Source organism: Aotus nancymaae, unplaced genomic scaffold (assembly GCF_030222135.1).
Source record: "Aotus nancymaae isolate 86718 unplaced genomic scaffold, 86718_ANA_hifiasm-v0.15.2.pri h1tg000049l, whole genome shotgun sequence".
NCBI lineage: Eukaryota > Metazoa > Chordata > Mammalia > Primates > Aotidae > Aotus > Aotus nancymaae.
In genome coordinates this window covers 11,466,442-11,484,807 of record NW_026988463.1, presented here as the reverse complement: position 1 = coordinate 11,484,807, position 18,366 = coordinate 11,466,442, and the positions used below count along the sequence as shown (strand labels likewise).

Here is an 18,366-nt window from a genome sequence, read left to right as displayed (position 1 = left end):
GGCACCATGCCTGGCCCCTGGTGCCTCTTTGTGTGTCCAAATTTCCTTTTTTTTTTTTTTTAGATGAAATCTTGCTCTGTCACCCAGGCTATAGTGCAGTGGCACGATCTTGGCTCACTACAACCTTCCTCTCCTGGGTTCAAGCAATTCTCCTGCCTCAGCCTCCCGAGTAGCTGGGATTACAGGCCACCACACCCGGCTAATTCTTTTATTTTTAGTAGAGATGGGATTTCACCATGTTGGCCAGGCTGGTCTTGAACTCCTGACCTCAAGTGATCCTCCCACTTCGGCCCCTCCCACTTCAGCCTCCTACAAGTGCTGGGATTACAGTGAGCCACTGAGCCTGGCCCCAAATTTCCTTTTCTTATAAGGACACCAGGCAGATTGGATTAGAGCCCATTCTAAATGTCTCACTTTCCATTTAAAGGCCCTATCTTTAAACACAGTTGCATTCTGAGGTACTGTAACTGTACCTCAAAAGGTCTAGGGCTTCAACATATGAATTTTGGAGGGCATTATTTAATTTAACCCATAAAAACTGGGTTGATGAATTGAGGGACAGCCTACAAAATAACTGGTTAGTGGTCTTGCTTGGAGACTAAGACCGTTTGATAGTTCAACACAATGCTGAGAGATCCGGGATTGGAGGCCAGACTGGGAAGAAAGGAACTTAGGGTGACGAACAGCGATCATTTGAATAAGATCTGTAGATTAGGTAAGCACATAATCTCCATGCTTATTTCCTTGTTTTGATCATTGTACCATGGTCAGGTGCAGGTGCATGTCAATATTTCAGGAAGCTTGGGTGAAGAGTATGTGATAACTCTTTGTACTGTTTTTGCATTTTCTTTCAAAGTCTGCAGTTATTTCAAGCAAAATTATAAGTTAAAAATCAAGGCCAGGCATGGTGGCTTATGCCTGTAATCTCAGCACTTTGGGAGACCAAGGCCGGCAGATCATCTGGGGACAGGAGTTCGAGACCAGCCTGGCCAACATGGCAAAACCCTGTCCCTACTAAAAATACCAAAATTAGCTGGGCACGGTGGCACATGCCTGTAGTCCCAGCTACTCGGGAGGCTGAGGTAGGAGAATTGCTTGAACTTGGGAGGTGGAGGTTGCAGTGAGCCAAGATCTTGCCACTGCACTATAGCCTGAGCAACAGAGCAAGAGTCTGTCTCAAATAAAAAAAAAAAAAGAAAGAAAGGAAGGAAGGAAGGAAGGATGGAAGGTAGCAGAAGGAAGGAAGGAAGGAAAATGTTAAAAATCAGAGCTTCATTGGGTGGCATGTGCCTGTAGCCCAGCTACTAGGGAGGCTGAGGTGGGAGTATCGCTTGAGCACTGGAGTTCAAGACCAACCTGGGCAACATAGCGAGACCCTTCTCTCAAAAATAAATAAATGCAATCGTTAAAAGTAAAAAAAAATTAAAACTAAATAAATGTAGGGTAAATAGAGAAGAGGAAGTGAGGGAGAGAGAACAGGTTTGGATGTAACTGTGAAAGAGGAGAAAAAAAGGCAGGAAAAGCCAGACGTGGTGGTTCATGCCTAGAATCCCAGCACTTAGGGAATCCAAGGCAGGAGGATGGCTGGAAGCCAGGGGTTCAGACCAGCCTGGGGAACATAGCAGGACCCTGTCTGTAAAAAAAAACTACAAAATTAGCCAGGCATGGTGGCAGGTGACTGTAGTCCCGGTTACTCAGGAGGCTGAGGCAGGAAGATCCCTTGAGTCCAGGAGTTTAAGGTTGCAGTGAGCTATGATTGCACACTGCACTTCAGCTTGGGCAACAGAGTAAGACTCTATATCAAAAAAAAAAAGAAAGAAAGAAAGAAAGAAAAAGTCAAGAAAGAAAGAAGCAAAGACAAAAACGAGTTCTGTAAGGTGAGAGACTCCACCGTGTCTGTTGCTTGGGACAGTGCCTGGAAGCTGGGAGCTCAGCATATGTTTTGGGAAGTGACGATCACTGAGGCACAAACTGAAGAAGAGAAGGCAGACTGGGCCTCATCTCACATTCATAAAACCCCTCAAATTGTAACTTTGACATTTTCTCTAGAGGAAAGTCACACAATCAGTTCAGTGTATTCTGTGTGTTGCAAATGTGAATTATTGGTCTGCCAACTTTTTTTTTTTTTTTTTTGAGACTGAGTTTTGCTCTTGTTGCCCAGGCTGGAGTGCAATGGCGAAAGCTCCGCTCACCGCAACCTCCGCCTCCCGGGTTCAAGTGATTCTTCTGCCTCAGCCTCCCGAGTAACTGGGACTACAGGCGCTTGCCACCACGTTCAGCTAATTTTCGTATTTTTAGAGACAGGGTTTCACCATGTTGGCCAGGCTGGTCTCGAACTCCTAACCTCAGTTGATCCGCACGCCTCAACCTCCCAAAATGCCGGGATTACAGGCACAAGTCAACTTTTGCTATCCCTTCATTTATCTGTCTCTCTCTCTCTCTCTTTCTCTCTCTCTCTCTCTCTTTTTTCCAGGCTGGAATGCAGTGGCCCTATCGTGGCTCACTGTAGCCTTGAACTCCTGGGCTCAAGCGATCCTCCCACCTCAGCCTCCCGAGTAGCGGTAGCGGAGACTATCAGCGCGAACCACCAAGCCTGGCAAATTCCAATAATTTTTTGTATGTTTGTTTTGTTTGTAGAGACGGGGTCTTCCTGTGTTGCCCAGGCTGATCTGGAACTCCTGGCCTCAAGGGATCCTCCTGTGTAATCCTATCAAAGTGCTGAGATTACAGGCATGTGCCACCGCGCCCGGCCAAATGCACCCTTTCTTAGTGTACAATTCAATGTTTTTTTTAATATAAAAACAAATGCAACCATCACACCTATCTAATTTCAAAATGTTTTCATCACGCCAAAAAATAATCCCGTGTGCGAGGCCGAGGCGGGCGGATCACTCGAGACCAGACTGGCCAACATGTTGAAACCCCGTCTCGGCTAAAAATACAAAAATTAGCCGGGCGTGATGGCGCACGCGTAGTCCCGGGTACGCGGGAGGCTGAGGCAGGAGAATAGCTTGAACCTGGGAGGCGGAGGTTGCAGTGAGCCGAGATCGCATCACGTTACTCTAGCCTGGGCAGAGCGAGACTCCGACTCAAATAATTAATTAATTAATTAATTAAAACAGAAATAAATAAATAACCCCATACCTTCTGCCTCTGTGGCTTTGCCTGTTCTGGGTATTTCGCGTGAATGGACCCAAGCCACGGGTGGGCCGGGCCCCTTTCAAACGCTCAGCCCCGTCGTCGGCCCGTGGTCTCCGGATTGGACGGCGCGGCGGGGTGTGTGCGCGGCGCCCAATCGCTCCGGAGCATCTGGAGGAGGCAGGTGCAGGCGCGGACTGCGGCGCCGCAGAGGCTGCTGCAGGAGCTGCAGGCCCGAACGTGGTACAGAAGCCGCCGACCACCCCGGCTCCTGATCGCGGGTGCCCACGGCGCGGACATGGCGGGCTGGTGGCCGGCGTTGTCGCGCGCGGCCCGGCGCCACCCGTGGCCCACCAACGTGCTGCTCTACGGCGCGCTCTTCTCGTCCGGGGACGCGCTGCAGCAGCGGCTGCGGGGCGCTCAGAACGACTGGCGCCAGACGCGGCGCGTGGCCACCGTGGTGGTGACTTTCCACGCCAACTTCAACTACGTGTGGCTGGGCCTGCTGGAGCGCGCGCTCCCGGGCCGCGCGCCGCGCATCGTGCTGGCCAAAGTACTGTGCGACCAGGTGGTTGGCGCGCCCATAGCTGTCTCGGCCTTCTACGCTGGTGAGGGGCCGGGAGTGGGTCTGGGAGGTGGGACCCAATATTGGGGGACTGGAGGCAGGGACTCAGGGATCAAGTGGCTGGAGGGAGGGCGCTGCAGGGGCCTGGGGACGCGGACAGGAGCTGGGGCTCTGAGACCCGGGCTGCTTCAGCGGCCTGGGAGAGCCGGCGCAAGGGCTGGTGGCTGGGGTGTTTGATGAGAAGTTGGGGTGGGGTACACTGGCTGGGGAGCCCGGAAATTGGGAGCCAGAGGTCCACCGGGTCAGGAATTGAGGGGACTAGGGTCAGGGCTGAGTCTGGGGTTGGGTGTAGGCCAAGGCTGGAGGTAGGCAGGGCTAGGGAGGGTTTTTCCCGTGAAAAAGGCCCACGGGAAAATCAAGGAGATCCCAGCTCAACGCCATAGCAGCTGCAAAGACCGTGAACCAGTCATGGGGAAGGGAAGGGACCCACCTGCTGTTCAGAAAATCCACGCCTGGGGCTCCGGGGCCAACACAGGAACAAAATGCAACGGGACCCATGCAGGTGGAATGTGAGATTATGCCTGGATCCTCAGAAAATTCATGCCCAAGGTCCTAGTCCTGCTTTGGTAACAAAAATTTCCCCTGGGGGTCCCACGGAAAACAGGGGACCTTGTATTCCTGCTGTGGAGGACTATATACCTGTGAGGGTTCGGGGAACCCTCTCCTTAGAATATCCGACCCGGGCCTGGGGTGTAGGGGACAAGGGATTGACTGTGGAAACCTTCTCCACTGCCTAAAATAAGAACCATGGAAATGTTACCTGAAAAATGCCAGGGTTCATTCCCCTAAGGAGTCACAGATGACTCCACCAAGAGGCAGGTTTTGATCAATGGGAGTTTTATTACTTGGCAGGAGTAAGGAAAACACCTGGCTTATTCTCCAAAGCAGTGTGTCGCCCAGAGAAAGAGACAGGAGGGTTTTATGGGATGATGGAGAGGGGAGAAGGGTGAGGGTACATGATTGCATGTAGAGTAGGGGTCCCAGTGGCGCAGATGCAGTGAGTCATCATGTTAGTACATAGGTTGCATGTTATAGTCATGAAGCTATAGCTTCTCCTGTGGTAAAGACTTTAGCATGGTAATGAGGAGAGTTAACTTGGGTTCATCTATAAGTAACCTGGGTTCAGTTAGGAGCTGGGTTGTTTTTTGTTTTGTTTTGTTTTTTTTTTGGAGACAGAGTCTTGCTCTGTTTCCCAAGCTTGAGTGCAGTGGTGTGATCTTGGCTCACTGTAACCTTCACTTCCCGGGTTAAAGCGATTCTCCTGCCTCTGCCTCCCCGGTTCAAACGATTCTCCTGCCACGCTGCCATGCCTGGCTAATTTATTTTTGTATTTTTAGTAGAGATGGGGTTTCACCGTGTTGCCCAGGCTGGTCTCAAAGTCCTGAGCTCAGGCAATCCACCCGCCTTGGCCTCCCAAGCTGCTGGGATTATAGGCATGAGCCACCTTGCCCCCTGGAGCTGGTTTAAACAAACAAAGTGTCCTCATTCCACCCAGGGTTGGGGAAGGACAGGTTGAGGGCAGGAGTCTGTAAAACAGGCTGATTGCTCAAGTTGGTTAAATTCCAGTAATCTTTGGAGATCTTCCCCGTCTGCTTACAGAAAGAGCCCTATGGCCTCTATCATCATCGCAATTTCTATAGCCTTGAAGGGGATGGGGTGGGTAACTGGGGAGAAAAGCTCTATGGGTCTTAAGCCTGACCTTGGGATTAGAGATCACTAATTTCCCCCCAAATGGGAGAGGACTTTTCCTAAGGGCTGTTGATGCTTTCTAATACCCAGGTTGAGGTCAGGCAAGCCACCGTCTTGAAGAAACCTATTGTGCCCCCTGAGCCTTAGTCAGATTCATTTCCTTTCCCGATAGACCCCACCAGAAACACAAACGACCTGATTACCTATGGCCATTGCAGCCAGCTACATGGCTGATGGGGTCAGTGGGTCAGGAGAACAGACAGCCTGAGAGCTAGGGCCTCCTGTTTTATCAGAAGGTCTGTGCCTGATTCCAGGGTATGATTTCCAGACTGGATTTGCAAACAGCTTCCTAGCACATGTTACAGAAGCCTTGTATACTGGCGAAGGGGTAGGGGACCAGAATCCTATTTAATCCTCAAAGACCAATGAGATTGTTCTTTTTCTTTTTTCTGTTTTTTTTTTTTTTTTTTTTTGAAACACACTCTTGCTTTATTACCCAGGCTGGAGTATACAGTGGCCTGATCTCAGCTCACTGCCACCTCTGGGTTCAAGCAATTCTCCTGCCTCAGCCTGCCAAGTAGCTGGGATTACAGACACACACCATCATGTCCGGCTAATTTTTATATTTTTAATGAAGTCGGGGTTTCACCATGTTGGCCAGGCTGGTCTTGAACTCCTGACCTCAAGTGATCTGCCCACCTCGGGCTCCCAAAGTGTTAGGATTACAGACGTGAGCCACCACACCTGAGATTGTTCTTATTATTCTCATCTTACAAATGAGAAAACTCAGTCTTAGAAGGGTTATGTGACTCACCCAAAGAGAACACAATCCAGGTACTTGATGCTCTCATGGTCAGAAGGTTGACAGTGAGCCTGGACTGAAAGGTGCTGAATAACTAACAAGACTTTAACCTATGTCCAGGCCAAGGTCTCTGATACAGATTCCTGGCCAGATTGCTACTTTGCTTTGGTTTTCAGTTTTTTCTGGTTCAGTTTTCCTCATCTTGTATTACAATGAAGGGGGAAGTGGAATGGAATGGATTGGAGGTTTGTGTAAGGCTCTACTTGGAAACTGCATTAATCAGATGATCTTTGTGCTGGGGCCACCTTGGGGAACCTGAGTCGTAACAGATTAAGAGCTCTGCTTGGGAATCGGACACCTGGGTTAATGTCTGCTATTAACCTCTCTAAGCATTTTTCCTCCTTTGTAACTCTGCCTACCTTAGCAAGTTGTAAGGAGAGGAACATGAAATGAGGCACATAAAGTACTTAGCATTTAATTAATTCTGGCTAAGTGGAACACAGTATTACCAGTATTTTGCTGGGTCACGTAAGAATCTTCTGCAATTAACTAATAAAGCTCTTATTTCCCTACTTTGTAATTAGGGATTGGAAAGAACTTTTAAAGTACTCTCAGTTTTACAACCCTTCCTAAAATACAAGAGCTTTGCCTTGCTACCTGAATTTCTTTTTTCTTTTTTCCTTTTCTCTTTTTGAGACAGGGTCTCGCTCTATTCCCCAGGCTGGAGTGCAGTGATGTGATCACAGCTCATGGCAGCCTTGACTTCCTGGGCTCAAGCGATCCTCCCACCTCTGCCTCTGGAGTAGCTGGGACTACAGGCGTGTACTCCCATAACTGGCTGGTTCTTAAATTGTTTTGTAGAGACAAGGTCTTGATGTATCACCCAGGCTGTGAATTTCTCTTCAGAGATGTTGAAGATCAAAGTTTTCGAAGTGTTTTGAGGAAGGCTGAATTGATGTTCCACTTTCAAATTTTGATTAGGGTAATATTGATGAGAAATTTGTAGTTGCCAGAATATTTGGGTCCACTAAATAAAAAAATACTTATTTTTATTTTTTTGAGATGGAATCTCGCTCTGTCACCCAGTCAGGTGCACAGTGGTGTGATCTTGGTTCACTGTAACTTCCGCTTCCTGGGTTCAAGCGATCTTCCTGCCTCAGCTTCCTAAAGTAGCTGGTACTACAGGCATGCACCACCATGCCTAGCTAATTTTGTATTTTTAGTCAAGACAGGGTTTCTCCATGTTGGTCAGCTGGTCTCAAACTCCCAACCTCAGGTGACCTGCCCATGGCCTCCCAAAGTGCTGGGATGAGCCACCGCACGTGACCCACTGGCTTTTTTTTTAAAGATAGAAATTAAAATTTCAAAATGTTCGACATACCACAAAATGTTTGGAAGGTAAAGTCACCAATAGACCCACTATTGTAACTTGTTTGTTTTTGTGAATTGTTACAGTTTTTGAAAAAATAATTGTTCTCCTGTAACTTTTATACTCTGCTTTTAGAATGGAGATTATGTTCTTTTTTTTGTTTTGAGACAGGGTCTTGCTGTGTTGCCCAGGCTGGAGTGCAGTGACATTATCACAGCTCACTGTAGCCTCCACCTCCCAGGCTCAAGCAATCCTCCCACCTTGGCCTCCTGAGTAGCTATGATTACAGGTGCGCCACCACATCTGGCTAAGTTTGGAATTTTTTGTAGAGATGGGCTTTCACCATGTTGCCGGCCTGTCTCTTAACTCCTGGACTGAAGCAATCTCCCTGCTTCGACCTCCCAAAGTGCTGGGATTACAGGCATGAGGCACCACGCCTGCCTATGTTCTTTTCACTGTAGGGTCAGAAAGGTCATTGATGGATGTTAGTGATGGTTACTTTGCATGTTGGAATGGGAAACTTAAACATGAACTGTTATACAGTACTCTTATGAATCTCTTAAAATTCTTTCGGTGTTTTTTGCAAATAGGTATGAGCATTCTCCAGGGAAAGGATGACATATTTTTGGACCTGAAACAGAAATTCTGGAATACCTATATGGTAAGACAGGCTTTTGAAAGCGTAATCAGTATCTTTTTGGGTATATATGTATATAAGGATTTAAAATTTTTTAATTGACACATATATGCAGATAATTCAGTACACACGTGATTACTCAGTACACACGTCTAATCATATCAGGGTTCTCTGTGCACACACGCGTGTGTGTGTGTGTGTGTTTTAAATAAACAAATTTTTCTGAGACAGGGCCTTGTTCTGTTACCCAGGCTGGAATGCAGTTGTGTGATCATGGCTCACTGCAGCCTCTACCCCCTGAGCTCAAGCAATTCTCCCACCTCAGCCTCTGAGCAGCTGAGACTACAGGCATGGGCCACCACACGCAGCTAATTATTTTTAAATTTTTTGGTAGAGACAGAGTCTCACTCTGTAGCCCAGGCTGGCCTCAAACTCATGTGCTTCAGCGATCCTCCCATCTCAACATTAAGTACATTTTAATAAAACTAATTCTTAAATTAGAGCTCCAGTTTGGCTGGCAGAAGGGTCCAATATTTTGAGAGAGAAATCTTAGTTATTTTGATTGATGAATGAGGAGAGGCTTTAAGAGTATCTATACTTCTCATGAATTGGAAAGAAATAATATCTCTAGGCTGGGCAGAGTGCCTCATGCTTGTAATCCCGGCACCTTCAGAGGCTGAGGCAGGTGGATCACTTGAGGTCAGGAGTTTGAGACCAGCCTGGCCAACATGGTGAAACCCCATCCTACTAAAAATACAAAAATTAGCTGGGCATGGTGGTGCACATTTGTAATCCCAGCTACTCCGGAGGCTGAGGCAGGAGAATCACTTGAACCTGGAGACAGAGGTTGCAGTGAGCCGAGATCACACCACTGCACTCCAGCTTGGGCAACAAAGCGAGACTCCATCTCAAAAAAGAAGTAATATCTATGCATTTTAGTCCATGTTCTCAATGATTTCTGACTTTATTATATGAACTCTTATTAATGATCACAATTTATTTTGTAAATTTTGCAGCCAAAGGGACAATTTTTGTAAATTTGGGATCCTATTTGCAAAATAGGGATTGTAGACTGTAAGTGGCTTAATGGAATCCTTCCCACATTCAGAGTCAATGTTTTCAGGTAAGCATTCTGCGGACTCTTGCTGAAAAGAACTTTATTATCAAAAAGGTACTGATAGCGAAGGAGAATGTTTTTCCCCCAGGGTTATTCCAAGGTTTGAAGCAAATCAGCTGTTTTAGTGTTTGCTCAGCACAAACATATACAATCCAGTCCAATACATATTTATTCATTTATTCAGTTAAGATTTATTGAACAGTGTCCTAAGGCCTGGCAAAATCAGGGATGATTTTCATCTCTGCCCTAGAGCATGTTCGATTGCACTCATCACAAGGAGATGAATCTTTGGGATTCCAGAATGTACAGAGACTGGCCTAGGCCTTCACATGTTCTTCATTCCCTATCAAAAGCAGTGTTGAGCCACAATTACCTGTACAGCTTCTAGCATCATCTGTTGGATGGTACTGAGCCCCTGAGCAAGCATCACTTGATGGCTAGAGGCAGAGGATGGAGAGGTTTGAAGCCAGAGGCTTCCCCTGAGCCTCTATACTTGGGAACAGTAACTACAAGGAATGTGTTCAGAACTCTTGGGATTTCTCTTAGGGCAGAAATTGAGGGCCCCATGCTGACAACCAAATGTGATTTTCTTCTGTTTTGTTTGTTTGTTTGTTTGTTTTTGAAGACAGAGTCTCACTCTGTCTCCTAGGCTGGAGTACAGTGGCACCATCTCGGCTCTTTGCAACCTCTGCCTCCCAGTTCAAGCAATTCTCCTGCCTCAGCTTCCTGAGTAGCTGGCATTACGGACGTGCACAACCATGTCCAGCTAATTTTTTTTATTTTTCAGTAGAGACAGGGTTTCATCATGTTGGCCAGACTGGTCTTGAACTCCTGACCTCAGGTGATCCGTCTGCCTCAGCCTCCCAAAGATCTGGGATTACAGGTGTGAACCGCCACACCCAGCCACTTCTTTTGTTTTAATTTGGAAAAAAGGAACAAGCTTTTCCATTATGTTGTAAAGTTTATAGAGATACATACAGCTAACATTTTTTTTTTAAGAGCAAGAAGTAGGCAGTTCACATCTGTAATCCCAGCACTTTGGGAGGCTGAGGCAGGAGGATCACTAGAGTCCAGGAGTTTGAGACCAGCCTGCACAACATAGTGAGAACCCATCTCTACCACAATAAAGTAAAATAGCTGGGTATAGTGGAGTGCATCTGTGGTCCCCGCTGCTTGGGAGGCTGAGATGGGAGGATCACAAGCCTGGGAGACTGAGGCTGCAGTGAGCCATGATTGTGCCACTGGGCTCCAGCCTGAGTGACAGAGTGAGACCCTGTTTCAAAAAAAAAAAAAGAGAGAGAGAGAGAGAAGGAAGTAGAATTGGGAAAGAAAGAAGCTTCAGGCCAGCACTTTGGGAGGCCAAGGTGGGCGGATCACGAAGTCAGGGGATCGGGACCATGCTGGCCAACTTTGTGAAACCCCGTCTCTACTAAAATACAAAAAAATTAGCTGGGCGTGGTGGTACACACCTGTAGTCCCAGCTACTCAGGAGGCTGAAGCAGGAGAATTGCTTGAACCCAGGAGACGGAGGTTGCAGTTGCCAAAGATTGTATCACTGCACTCCAGCCTAGCGACAGACCAAGACTTTGTCTCAAAAAGAAAGAAAGAAAGAAGCTTCAGGCAAGGATTTGTAAATGATGAACAGAACCATGGGAACATTTGCATACTGTTTTAAAAAAATAGTGGTTACAATGAGTGAGTCTTATCTACCCTCATGAAAAGAAAGAGGGTATACCAGCAGTCTGAAGCCCAGCCCATTTAGAGATTTTTCGGGAAGATGTGCTGTAATAAGAAACTGTCTTCCAGGTGCTGTACTGGGTGTTTGTGGAATATACCCAAAAAACCATATAAAACACAGATTCTGTCCTAAAAGGACTTAGATTCTAGTAGAATAGATAGATAAATAGACAAGTCATTAACTAGAATTCCACGAGAAATGCTCTCAGAGCCCATGGGTACTTAGCACAACCAGGAGGTGTGGGGGTGGGGATCCAGGAAGTCTTGCTGGAGCCAGGCACCAGCGGCTCATGCCTGTAATCCCATCACTTTGGGAGGCCAAGGTGGGTGGATCGCTTGAGTTGGGGAGTTTGAGACCAGCCCGGGCAACATGACAACAAAACCTCATCTCTACAAACACAAAAGTGAGCTGGGCATAGTGGCTCACACCATGCCACTCAGGAGTCCCAGCTACTCAGGAGGCCGAGGTGGGAGAATCTCCTGAGCCCAGGAGGCTGAGGCTGCAGTGAGCTATGATTGTGTCACTGCACTCCAGCCTGGGCAACAGAGTTGCCCAGAGACCTTTTTTTCAGAGACCTTGTCTCAGAAAAAAAAAAAAAAAAAAGCTATAATTACACACTTATTGGAGGACAGGGCATCCCAGGGACAGAAGGAGCTGAGCAGAGTTGACAATATGTAAAGCACCTTGGTATGCCTGGAGGGGAGAAAACACAGGCAGTTTGGTGTTCACAGAGCATTTGCTGAGCAACTTGGAATGAGTTTGGATCCTGGAGACTGTTGAATGCCCCGAGCTGAGGCTCTTGAACTTCACCCTCAGATAATAGCAGCAAAGGAAACCAAAGTTACATTTCTTATGTAACCAAGCTCACATAAGAAATAAGGAAGCACGCTGCGTGCGGTAGCTCACACCTGTAATCCTAGCATTTTAGGAGGCTGAGGCAGAAGGATCCCTTGAGGTTACGAGTTCGAGACCAGCTTAGGCAACATAGCAAGACTCTGTCTGTATTTATTTAAAAAAAATAAAACTGGCCAGGTGCGGTGGCTCACACCTGTAATCCCAGCACTTTGGGAGGCAGTGGCAAGTGGATCACTTGAGGTTGGCAGTTTGAGACCAGTGTGGCCAACATGGTGAAACCCTGTCTCCACCAAAAGTACAAAAGTTAGCCGGTGTGGTGGTGCGCACCTGTAGTCCCAGCTACTTGGGAGGCTGAGGCACGAGAATCACTTGAACCCGGGAGGTGGAGGTTGCAGTGAGTCAAGATCACACCACTACACTCCAGCCTGGGCGACAGGGAGAGACTCTCAAAAAAAATTAAACAACAACAACAACAACAACAAATATACATATAAAAGAAATAAGAAAGCAGTGGGCATAGGAAAGATTTGAGGGATATTTAAGAAGGTAGAATGAGTGGGTCAGAATGATTGATTGAAAGTAGGGGTAATGGATTCAGGACACCTCTAAGGAGCCCACAGTTCGAGTTTAAGCAACTACATGGTACTGGTTCATCACTTGATTTAGAGAAAAGGGAGCCAAAAAAAATGAGATGAGTTCAGTTTGGGAAATGCTGAGTGCCAGATGTCTTTGGGCTATTCAGAGAGAGATTGTCGAAGCACAGGGAAGAGTTCACGGCAGTGTTTAATTATTTTTAGTGCTCACACGTCCCAGATTTGGCCAGTGGGAGTCCCTCCAAGCTCGTTCCTGTGTCCTATGACATCACTCAGCTTCTTTCTTCTTTTGTAAGCCACTTCCTTTCTGGCATGATAATATGTTCCTGGACTGTCTTGTACCTTGTATCTCGTACCTGCCCTGCTCTGCTCTGCCCTGGCATCAGCCAATTCTCCGAGGAGTCCTGATTCCTTTTTATGGGAGAATGGTGTAAGAACAAAATTACTACTACATGATACTACATTCTGACAAGAAAAGAAAAAAACACAGTCATAAGAAATAAAGCCATGGTCGGGCACAGTGGCTCATGCCCTCACGAGGCGGAGGCAGGAGGATTGCTTGGGGCCAAGAGTTCAAGACCAACCTGGCCAACATAGTGAAGCCCCCATCTCTATAAAATAAAAAGAAAGAAAGAAAGAAAATTGGAAAGCTATATTTGGATGAGTTTAGTCTTCTGATTATTTTTGCTAAAGTTTAAATTTTTTTTTTTTTTTTTTTGAGGCAGTCTCATTCTGTCACCCAGGCTGGAGTGCAATGGCATGATCTTGGCTCACTGCAACCTCCACCTTTTGGGTTCAAGCGATTCTCCTGCCTCAGCCTTCTAAGTATCTGGGATTACAGGTTCTCACCACCACGCCCTGCTAATTTTTGTTTTTTTACTAGAGATGGGTTTTCGCCATATTGGCCAGGCTGGTCCCAAACTCCTGACCTCAGGTGATCTGCCCGCCTTAGCATCCCAAAGTTCTGGGATTACAGGTGTGAGACACCATGCCCAGCCTTAAATTTTTAAATATACTTTAAATATAAAATATATATTATATGTACTATCTACTTTTAAATATAAACATAAATATTATAAAGCTTTTGTTTTAACTGTTCATTTTAGAAACCTCAGAAAATACAGATTAGGAAAAAGAAGAAAATAAATCACTAATAGCACTTTTAAGGACTATTTTAAAAACCTCTAGCTTTTTTTTTGAGATATAATTTACATATCAAGACTTCTTTTTAAAAAAATTCATAATGGTGACTTTTTCATCAGAATGCGTTGGATAAAGCTTGTTAAAATGTCTAAGATATTTTGTAATATTTAAAAATTTCAGCTAAACTTGTCCTATAGCATCACATGGTTTGAATATATTAACAGAAAGTCATTCATAAACCATGGTTTGGTATATAGTTTTCAGAATTTGAGACTGGGCTCAGTGGCTTACGCCTGAAATTCTAGCATTTTGGGAGGCCGAGGCAGGTGGATCAGGAGGCAGGCTGAGGTCAGGAGTTCAAGATCAGCCTGGCCAACATGGTGAAACCTTGTCTCTACTAAAAATACAAAACTTAGCCAGGCATGGTGGCGGACACTTGTAATCCCAGCTACTCAGGAGGCTGTGGCAGGAGAATTGCTTGAAACCAGGAGGCGTAGGTTGCAGTGAGCCGAGATTGCACCACTGCACTCCAGCCTGGGCAACAGAGCGAGACACCGTCTTAAAAGAAAAAAAAAAAAGGAATTTGGCCAGTGAGGTGGCTCATGCCTGTAATTCCAGCACTTTGGGAGGCTGCGGTGGGACTATTGCTTTTGCCTGGAAATTCGAGAGCAGCCTGGGCAACATAGACACCATGTCTCAAAAAAAAATTAAGAAAAAAAGAATTCATTGATGATTCTGTATTTACAAATATATTCCTGCATCATTTGTTCATGGTAACCAGGAAATTACAATACATAAATATAGGCTATTATTTTCAAAGCATTTGTCTTCCAGAATTGGTACTGATTCTATTAGACTTTTCATTCTGGAGCTAAATATAAATTAAATTAATACAAATGTCTTGTACCTGATAGCTTTTTTTCCCACAACTCCCCAACCCTCTTCACTCTAGAGGCCTTAAGTAGTCTAATTTAATCAGCTTAGTCTGAAATATAATACTACCTCGGCATCTTGTTGGCCTAGTATTGCTTACTTTTTTATGAAATGAACTCTGCAATTGTTTTGTGTGGTTCAAAGGCATTCTAGGCCAGGTGCGGTGGCTCACGCCTGTAATCCCAGGACTTTGGGAGGCCGAGGTGGGCAGATCATCTGAGGTTGGGAGTTTGAGACCAACCTGGCCAACATGGTGAAAACCTTTCTCTACTAAAAAATGCAAAAATTAGCCAGGTGGAGTGGTGTGTACCTGTAATCCCAGCTAGTCAGGAGGCAGAGGCATGAGAATTGCTTGAACCCAGGAGGCAGAGGTTGTAGTGAGCTGAGATCGGGCCACTGTACTCCAGTCTGAGCGACAGATTGAGACCTGTCGGGGGCCGGTGAGAACGGCACGTCTGCCGGGGTCTCTTGGCCTGCAAGAGGGTCCCAATACCTGGAAGAGAGAGTGCGCGGAAGAAAAGAAAAGACAGGACAGCTGGAGTCTGGAGGGCTGGCCCTAAAACCAGCAACTTTATTGTACACTGAGTTAGTATATATATCTTTTCCTACCTCATTTTACAGGAACATTCTTTGCCCCACTTCATTTACATAAGCATTCTTAGTCCCATCTCAATTATCAGAACAGATGCCATTATCTTAATAAAGGGAAGAGAGAGCCATCCGGCTACAAGCTTAGGCAGCGGAAAACACACAATGGGTACAATCAAGTCACATAATGGGTACAATCAAGTCACGGAGGTGGGTCTCATTATCAGGGTGAGGAAACCTATAGTTAAAATGTTAATGATCTATACAAGTCATCAGAGAGGTGATAGACCCATTAACTTTGCAAATAGCAGTCACAGGAACAAGCATGGGACCCATCAATAGAGGGTAAACAAAGTCCTAAAAGTAGCCCAGAGCAGGTACTTCAAGAAACAATGCCTAGTAAAACCACACAGCCTTCACCCAGCATTTTAGGTCAGTGGACCAGAAATAGGCTTCTGCAAACTCAAACTTCTATTAAATCTCTCTTTCACTGGTCTCGACTGCTTCCAGGGGGTGAGAAACATGTCCGGGCTCAAGCTCCATTATGGCGGGGACACCGAGTGGTCTCAACGCTGGAGCGATCCCCACAGAGACCCTGTCTCAAAAAATAAAATTAAAGTTTGTTTTTTTTTTTTTTCAATTCCAGAGTGGACTGTTGTACTGGCCCTTTGTACAGGTGAGTTCCGCCTACTCAGGAATATTAACTCAGGGCTTTGGTTTCCATGTGGCCCTAACGGACTCTCTCTCTGTTCCAGCTGACCAACTTCAGCCTCGTTCCTGTTCAGTGGAGAACAGCTTACGCGGGGCTCTGTTCTTTTCTCTGGGCCATCTTCCTCTGTTTTTCCCAGCAGAGTGGTGATGGCACATTCAAGTCAGCTCTTCCTTTTTTTCATACCAAGGGGAGCAGTGCCATCAAAGAGTCCCCAGAGAAATGAGAATTCAAGGACTCTCTTAAAGGAACCACATTGTTGACATAAAATACACGGATTGCCTGCAGACTGAATACTTGATTCGCCAATTATGTACTTCATTTGGAGGGATTACTACTATTTGTTGACCCACTTGTTTTTTAAATTATCCATGATTATTTGTGAATTGTATTCATTTTTTCCTGTTCTAGTCTGAAAGCTTTACTTCTCTAATATTTTGGTTAATATGAATAATAGTGGCAAAATGGCATTTTAGTATTATTAATATTTCTAATATTTTAAAGCGAGTTTCAGGAAACTTGGTTTTGATTCTTTACATTTCTATTCTAAAATCTCAGGTTATCTCCTGAACATTTTTGGGTCAGATGAACTTTTCTACCAAAAAATAGTCCTTATACTGAATTTTAATTTACATATAACTCAATCGAAATGAAGATTTAATAACCAGATTTCTTTCCCCAAAACATACATAATTTGTTGCTATTTTGATACTAAAATTTAGTTTCTTTCTTTCTTTCTTTCTTTCCCTTCCTCCTTCCCTTCCTTCCCTCCCTCCCTCCTTTCTTTCTTCCTTCCTTCTTTCCTTCCTTCCTTCCTTCAGATGGAGTCTGACGACTCTGTCACCCAGGCTGGAGTGCAGTGGCACAGTCTCGGCTCCCTGCAGCCTCCCAGGTTCAAGCGATTCTCCTGTCTCAGCCTCCGGAGTAGCTGTGGGATTATAGGCATGTACCACCACACCTGGCTAATTTTTGTATTTTTAGTAGAGACGGGGTTTCGCCATTTTGGGCAGGATAACCTCAACCTTTGCCTCGGCCTCCCTCCTAAAGTGATGGGATTACAGGCATGAGCCACCTCTCCTGGCCTTTTTTTTTCTTTTTTTTTTTTTTGAGACAGAGACTTGCTCTGTCGCCCAGACTGGAGTACAGTGGCATGATCTCGGCTCACTGCAAGCTCTGCATCCTGGGTTCAAACAATTCTTCTGCCTCATCCTTCAGAGTAGCTGAGATTACAGGTGCCTGACACCATGCCCTGCTCATTTTTGTATTTTTAGTAGAGACGGTATTTTGCCATTTTGGCCAGGCTGGTCTCAAACTCTGGCTTCAACTGATCTGCCTGCCTTGGCCTCCCAAAGTGCTGGGTTTACAGGTGTGAGCCACCGCGCCCAGCCCAGTAAGTACATTTTTTATTACCAAAAAAAGAGGAGAGTATGACTGGCGTATTCTGTATAGAATGTATTTTATTGATGTCTTGTATTTTTATAATTTCTGAGTTAAGTACTTTTTAATTATTGCTTTTTAGTTTTGAGAAGATTCAGTTGACTAAAGCACCTCATTTCCCAGATACATGAAATAAAATATTTGGCTTCTTAAGGAAATACAGTGAATTCCAGAGGAAGGAAGAATTCTAATCCATAAGGTAGCAGGGAAAATAATTACCTCAAATTTCACACTGATGTTATTTTGTGAAAATAAGTGCTTTAAATTACATCTTTATACTGTAAAGTAAACATGAGAAACTTGATCTAATATTTAGTATTTATTCAGTTTGTCTAACCTCTACACCAGCAAATTTAAAAATTATGTAACTGTCTCAAGAAGTTTCACTTGGATGTGATGGCTCATACCTGTAATCCCAGCACTTTGGGAGGCTGAGGTGGGAGGATCACTTAAGGCCAGGAGTTCAAGACCAGCCTGGGCATTATAGTAACATCCCATCTCTATTTAAAAAATAAAAAGTTTCAGCAAATTTCACCTAAGAATTGCACCACAATTTTGTTGTTTCCAATGTCTTGTTCCATGGATTTCAAGTTGTGAAGCCCTGAACTGTTAATTTATCTCGAGAATTTATATTTAATCTTAATTTAAGTATACCTAAAAATTGAGCATATAATTTGTATAATTTATTTATATGTTTCTATAAGTCATAAGTCTATAGTTTATAAGTATGTAATTTATCTGAATGTAATAGACAATGCTATATTTTACATTATTGGGACAGGAGTAAAGAAATTTCTAAATGGTTTGTAAAATAATTTGCTATTTGCATTGTTGTAGTTAATACAATGGAAAACCTGTTTCATAATAATAAGATACATTTTAACATCAAAAAGTGTACCCAAGGTAATTATAAGTACTATATGACAAAACTTTACATAAGCTGTTTTATCACTTTTATGATGAAAGAACAGTATTTGCATTTTGTATGAAAGT

At 44.9% G+C, this 18,366-nt stretch overlaps 1 protein-coding gene across 2 annotated transcripts; it reads left to right on the top strand.

The window, feature by feature from the left end:
- The first annotated feature begins 3,436 nt into the window (after nucleotides 1–3,436).
- On the top strand, nucleotides 3,437–17,663 carry MPV17L (MPV17 mitochondrial inner membrane protein like). Of its 2 annotated transcripts, XM_021665662.2 has the most exons (4): nucleotides 3,437–3,746; nucleotides 8,214–8,284; nucleotides 15,874–15,903; nucleotides 15,983–17,663. In XM_021665662.2, exons 1-4 carry the CDS (start codon nucleotides 3,437–3,439, stop codon nucleotides 16,160–16,162), a joined length of 591 nt encoding a protein of 196 aa, XP_021521337.1. In that variant the 3' UTR covers nucleotides 16,163–17,663. The 2 variants fall into 2 exon arrangements, with proteins under 2 accessions (XP_021521337.1, XP_021521338.1); XM_021665663.2 differs by lacking the exon at nucleotides 8,214–8,284.
- Nucleotides 17,664–18,366: the final 703 nt, after the last annotated feature.

Excerpts from the sequence above, each read along its gene's own strand:
- MPV17L (XM_021665662.2), top strand. The coding sequence starts at position 3,437 with ATGGCGGGCTGGTGGCCGGCGTTGTCGCGCGCGGCCCGGCGCCACCCG. Across the intron at positions 8,285-15,873 it reads AATTCTGGAATACCTATATG|AGTGGACTGTTGTACTGGCC; the intron begins GTAAGACAGGCT and ends TTTCAATTCCAG. Across the intron at positions 15,904-15,982 it reads TGTACTGGCCCTTTGTACAG|CTGACCAACTTCAGCCTCGT; the intron begins GTGAGTTCCGCC and ends TCTCTGTTCCAG.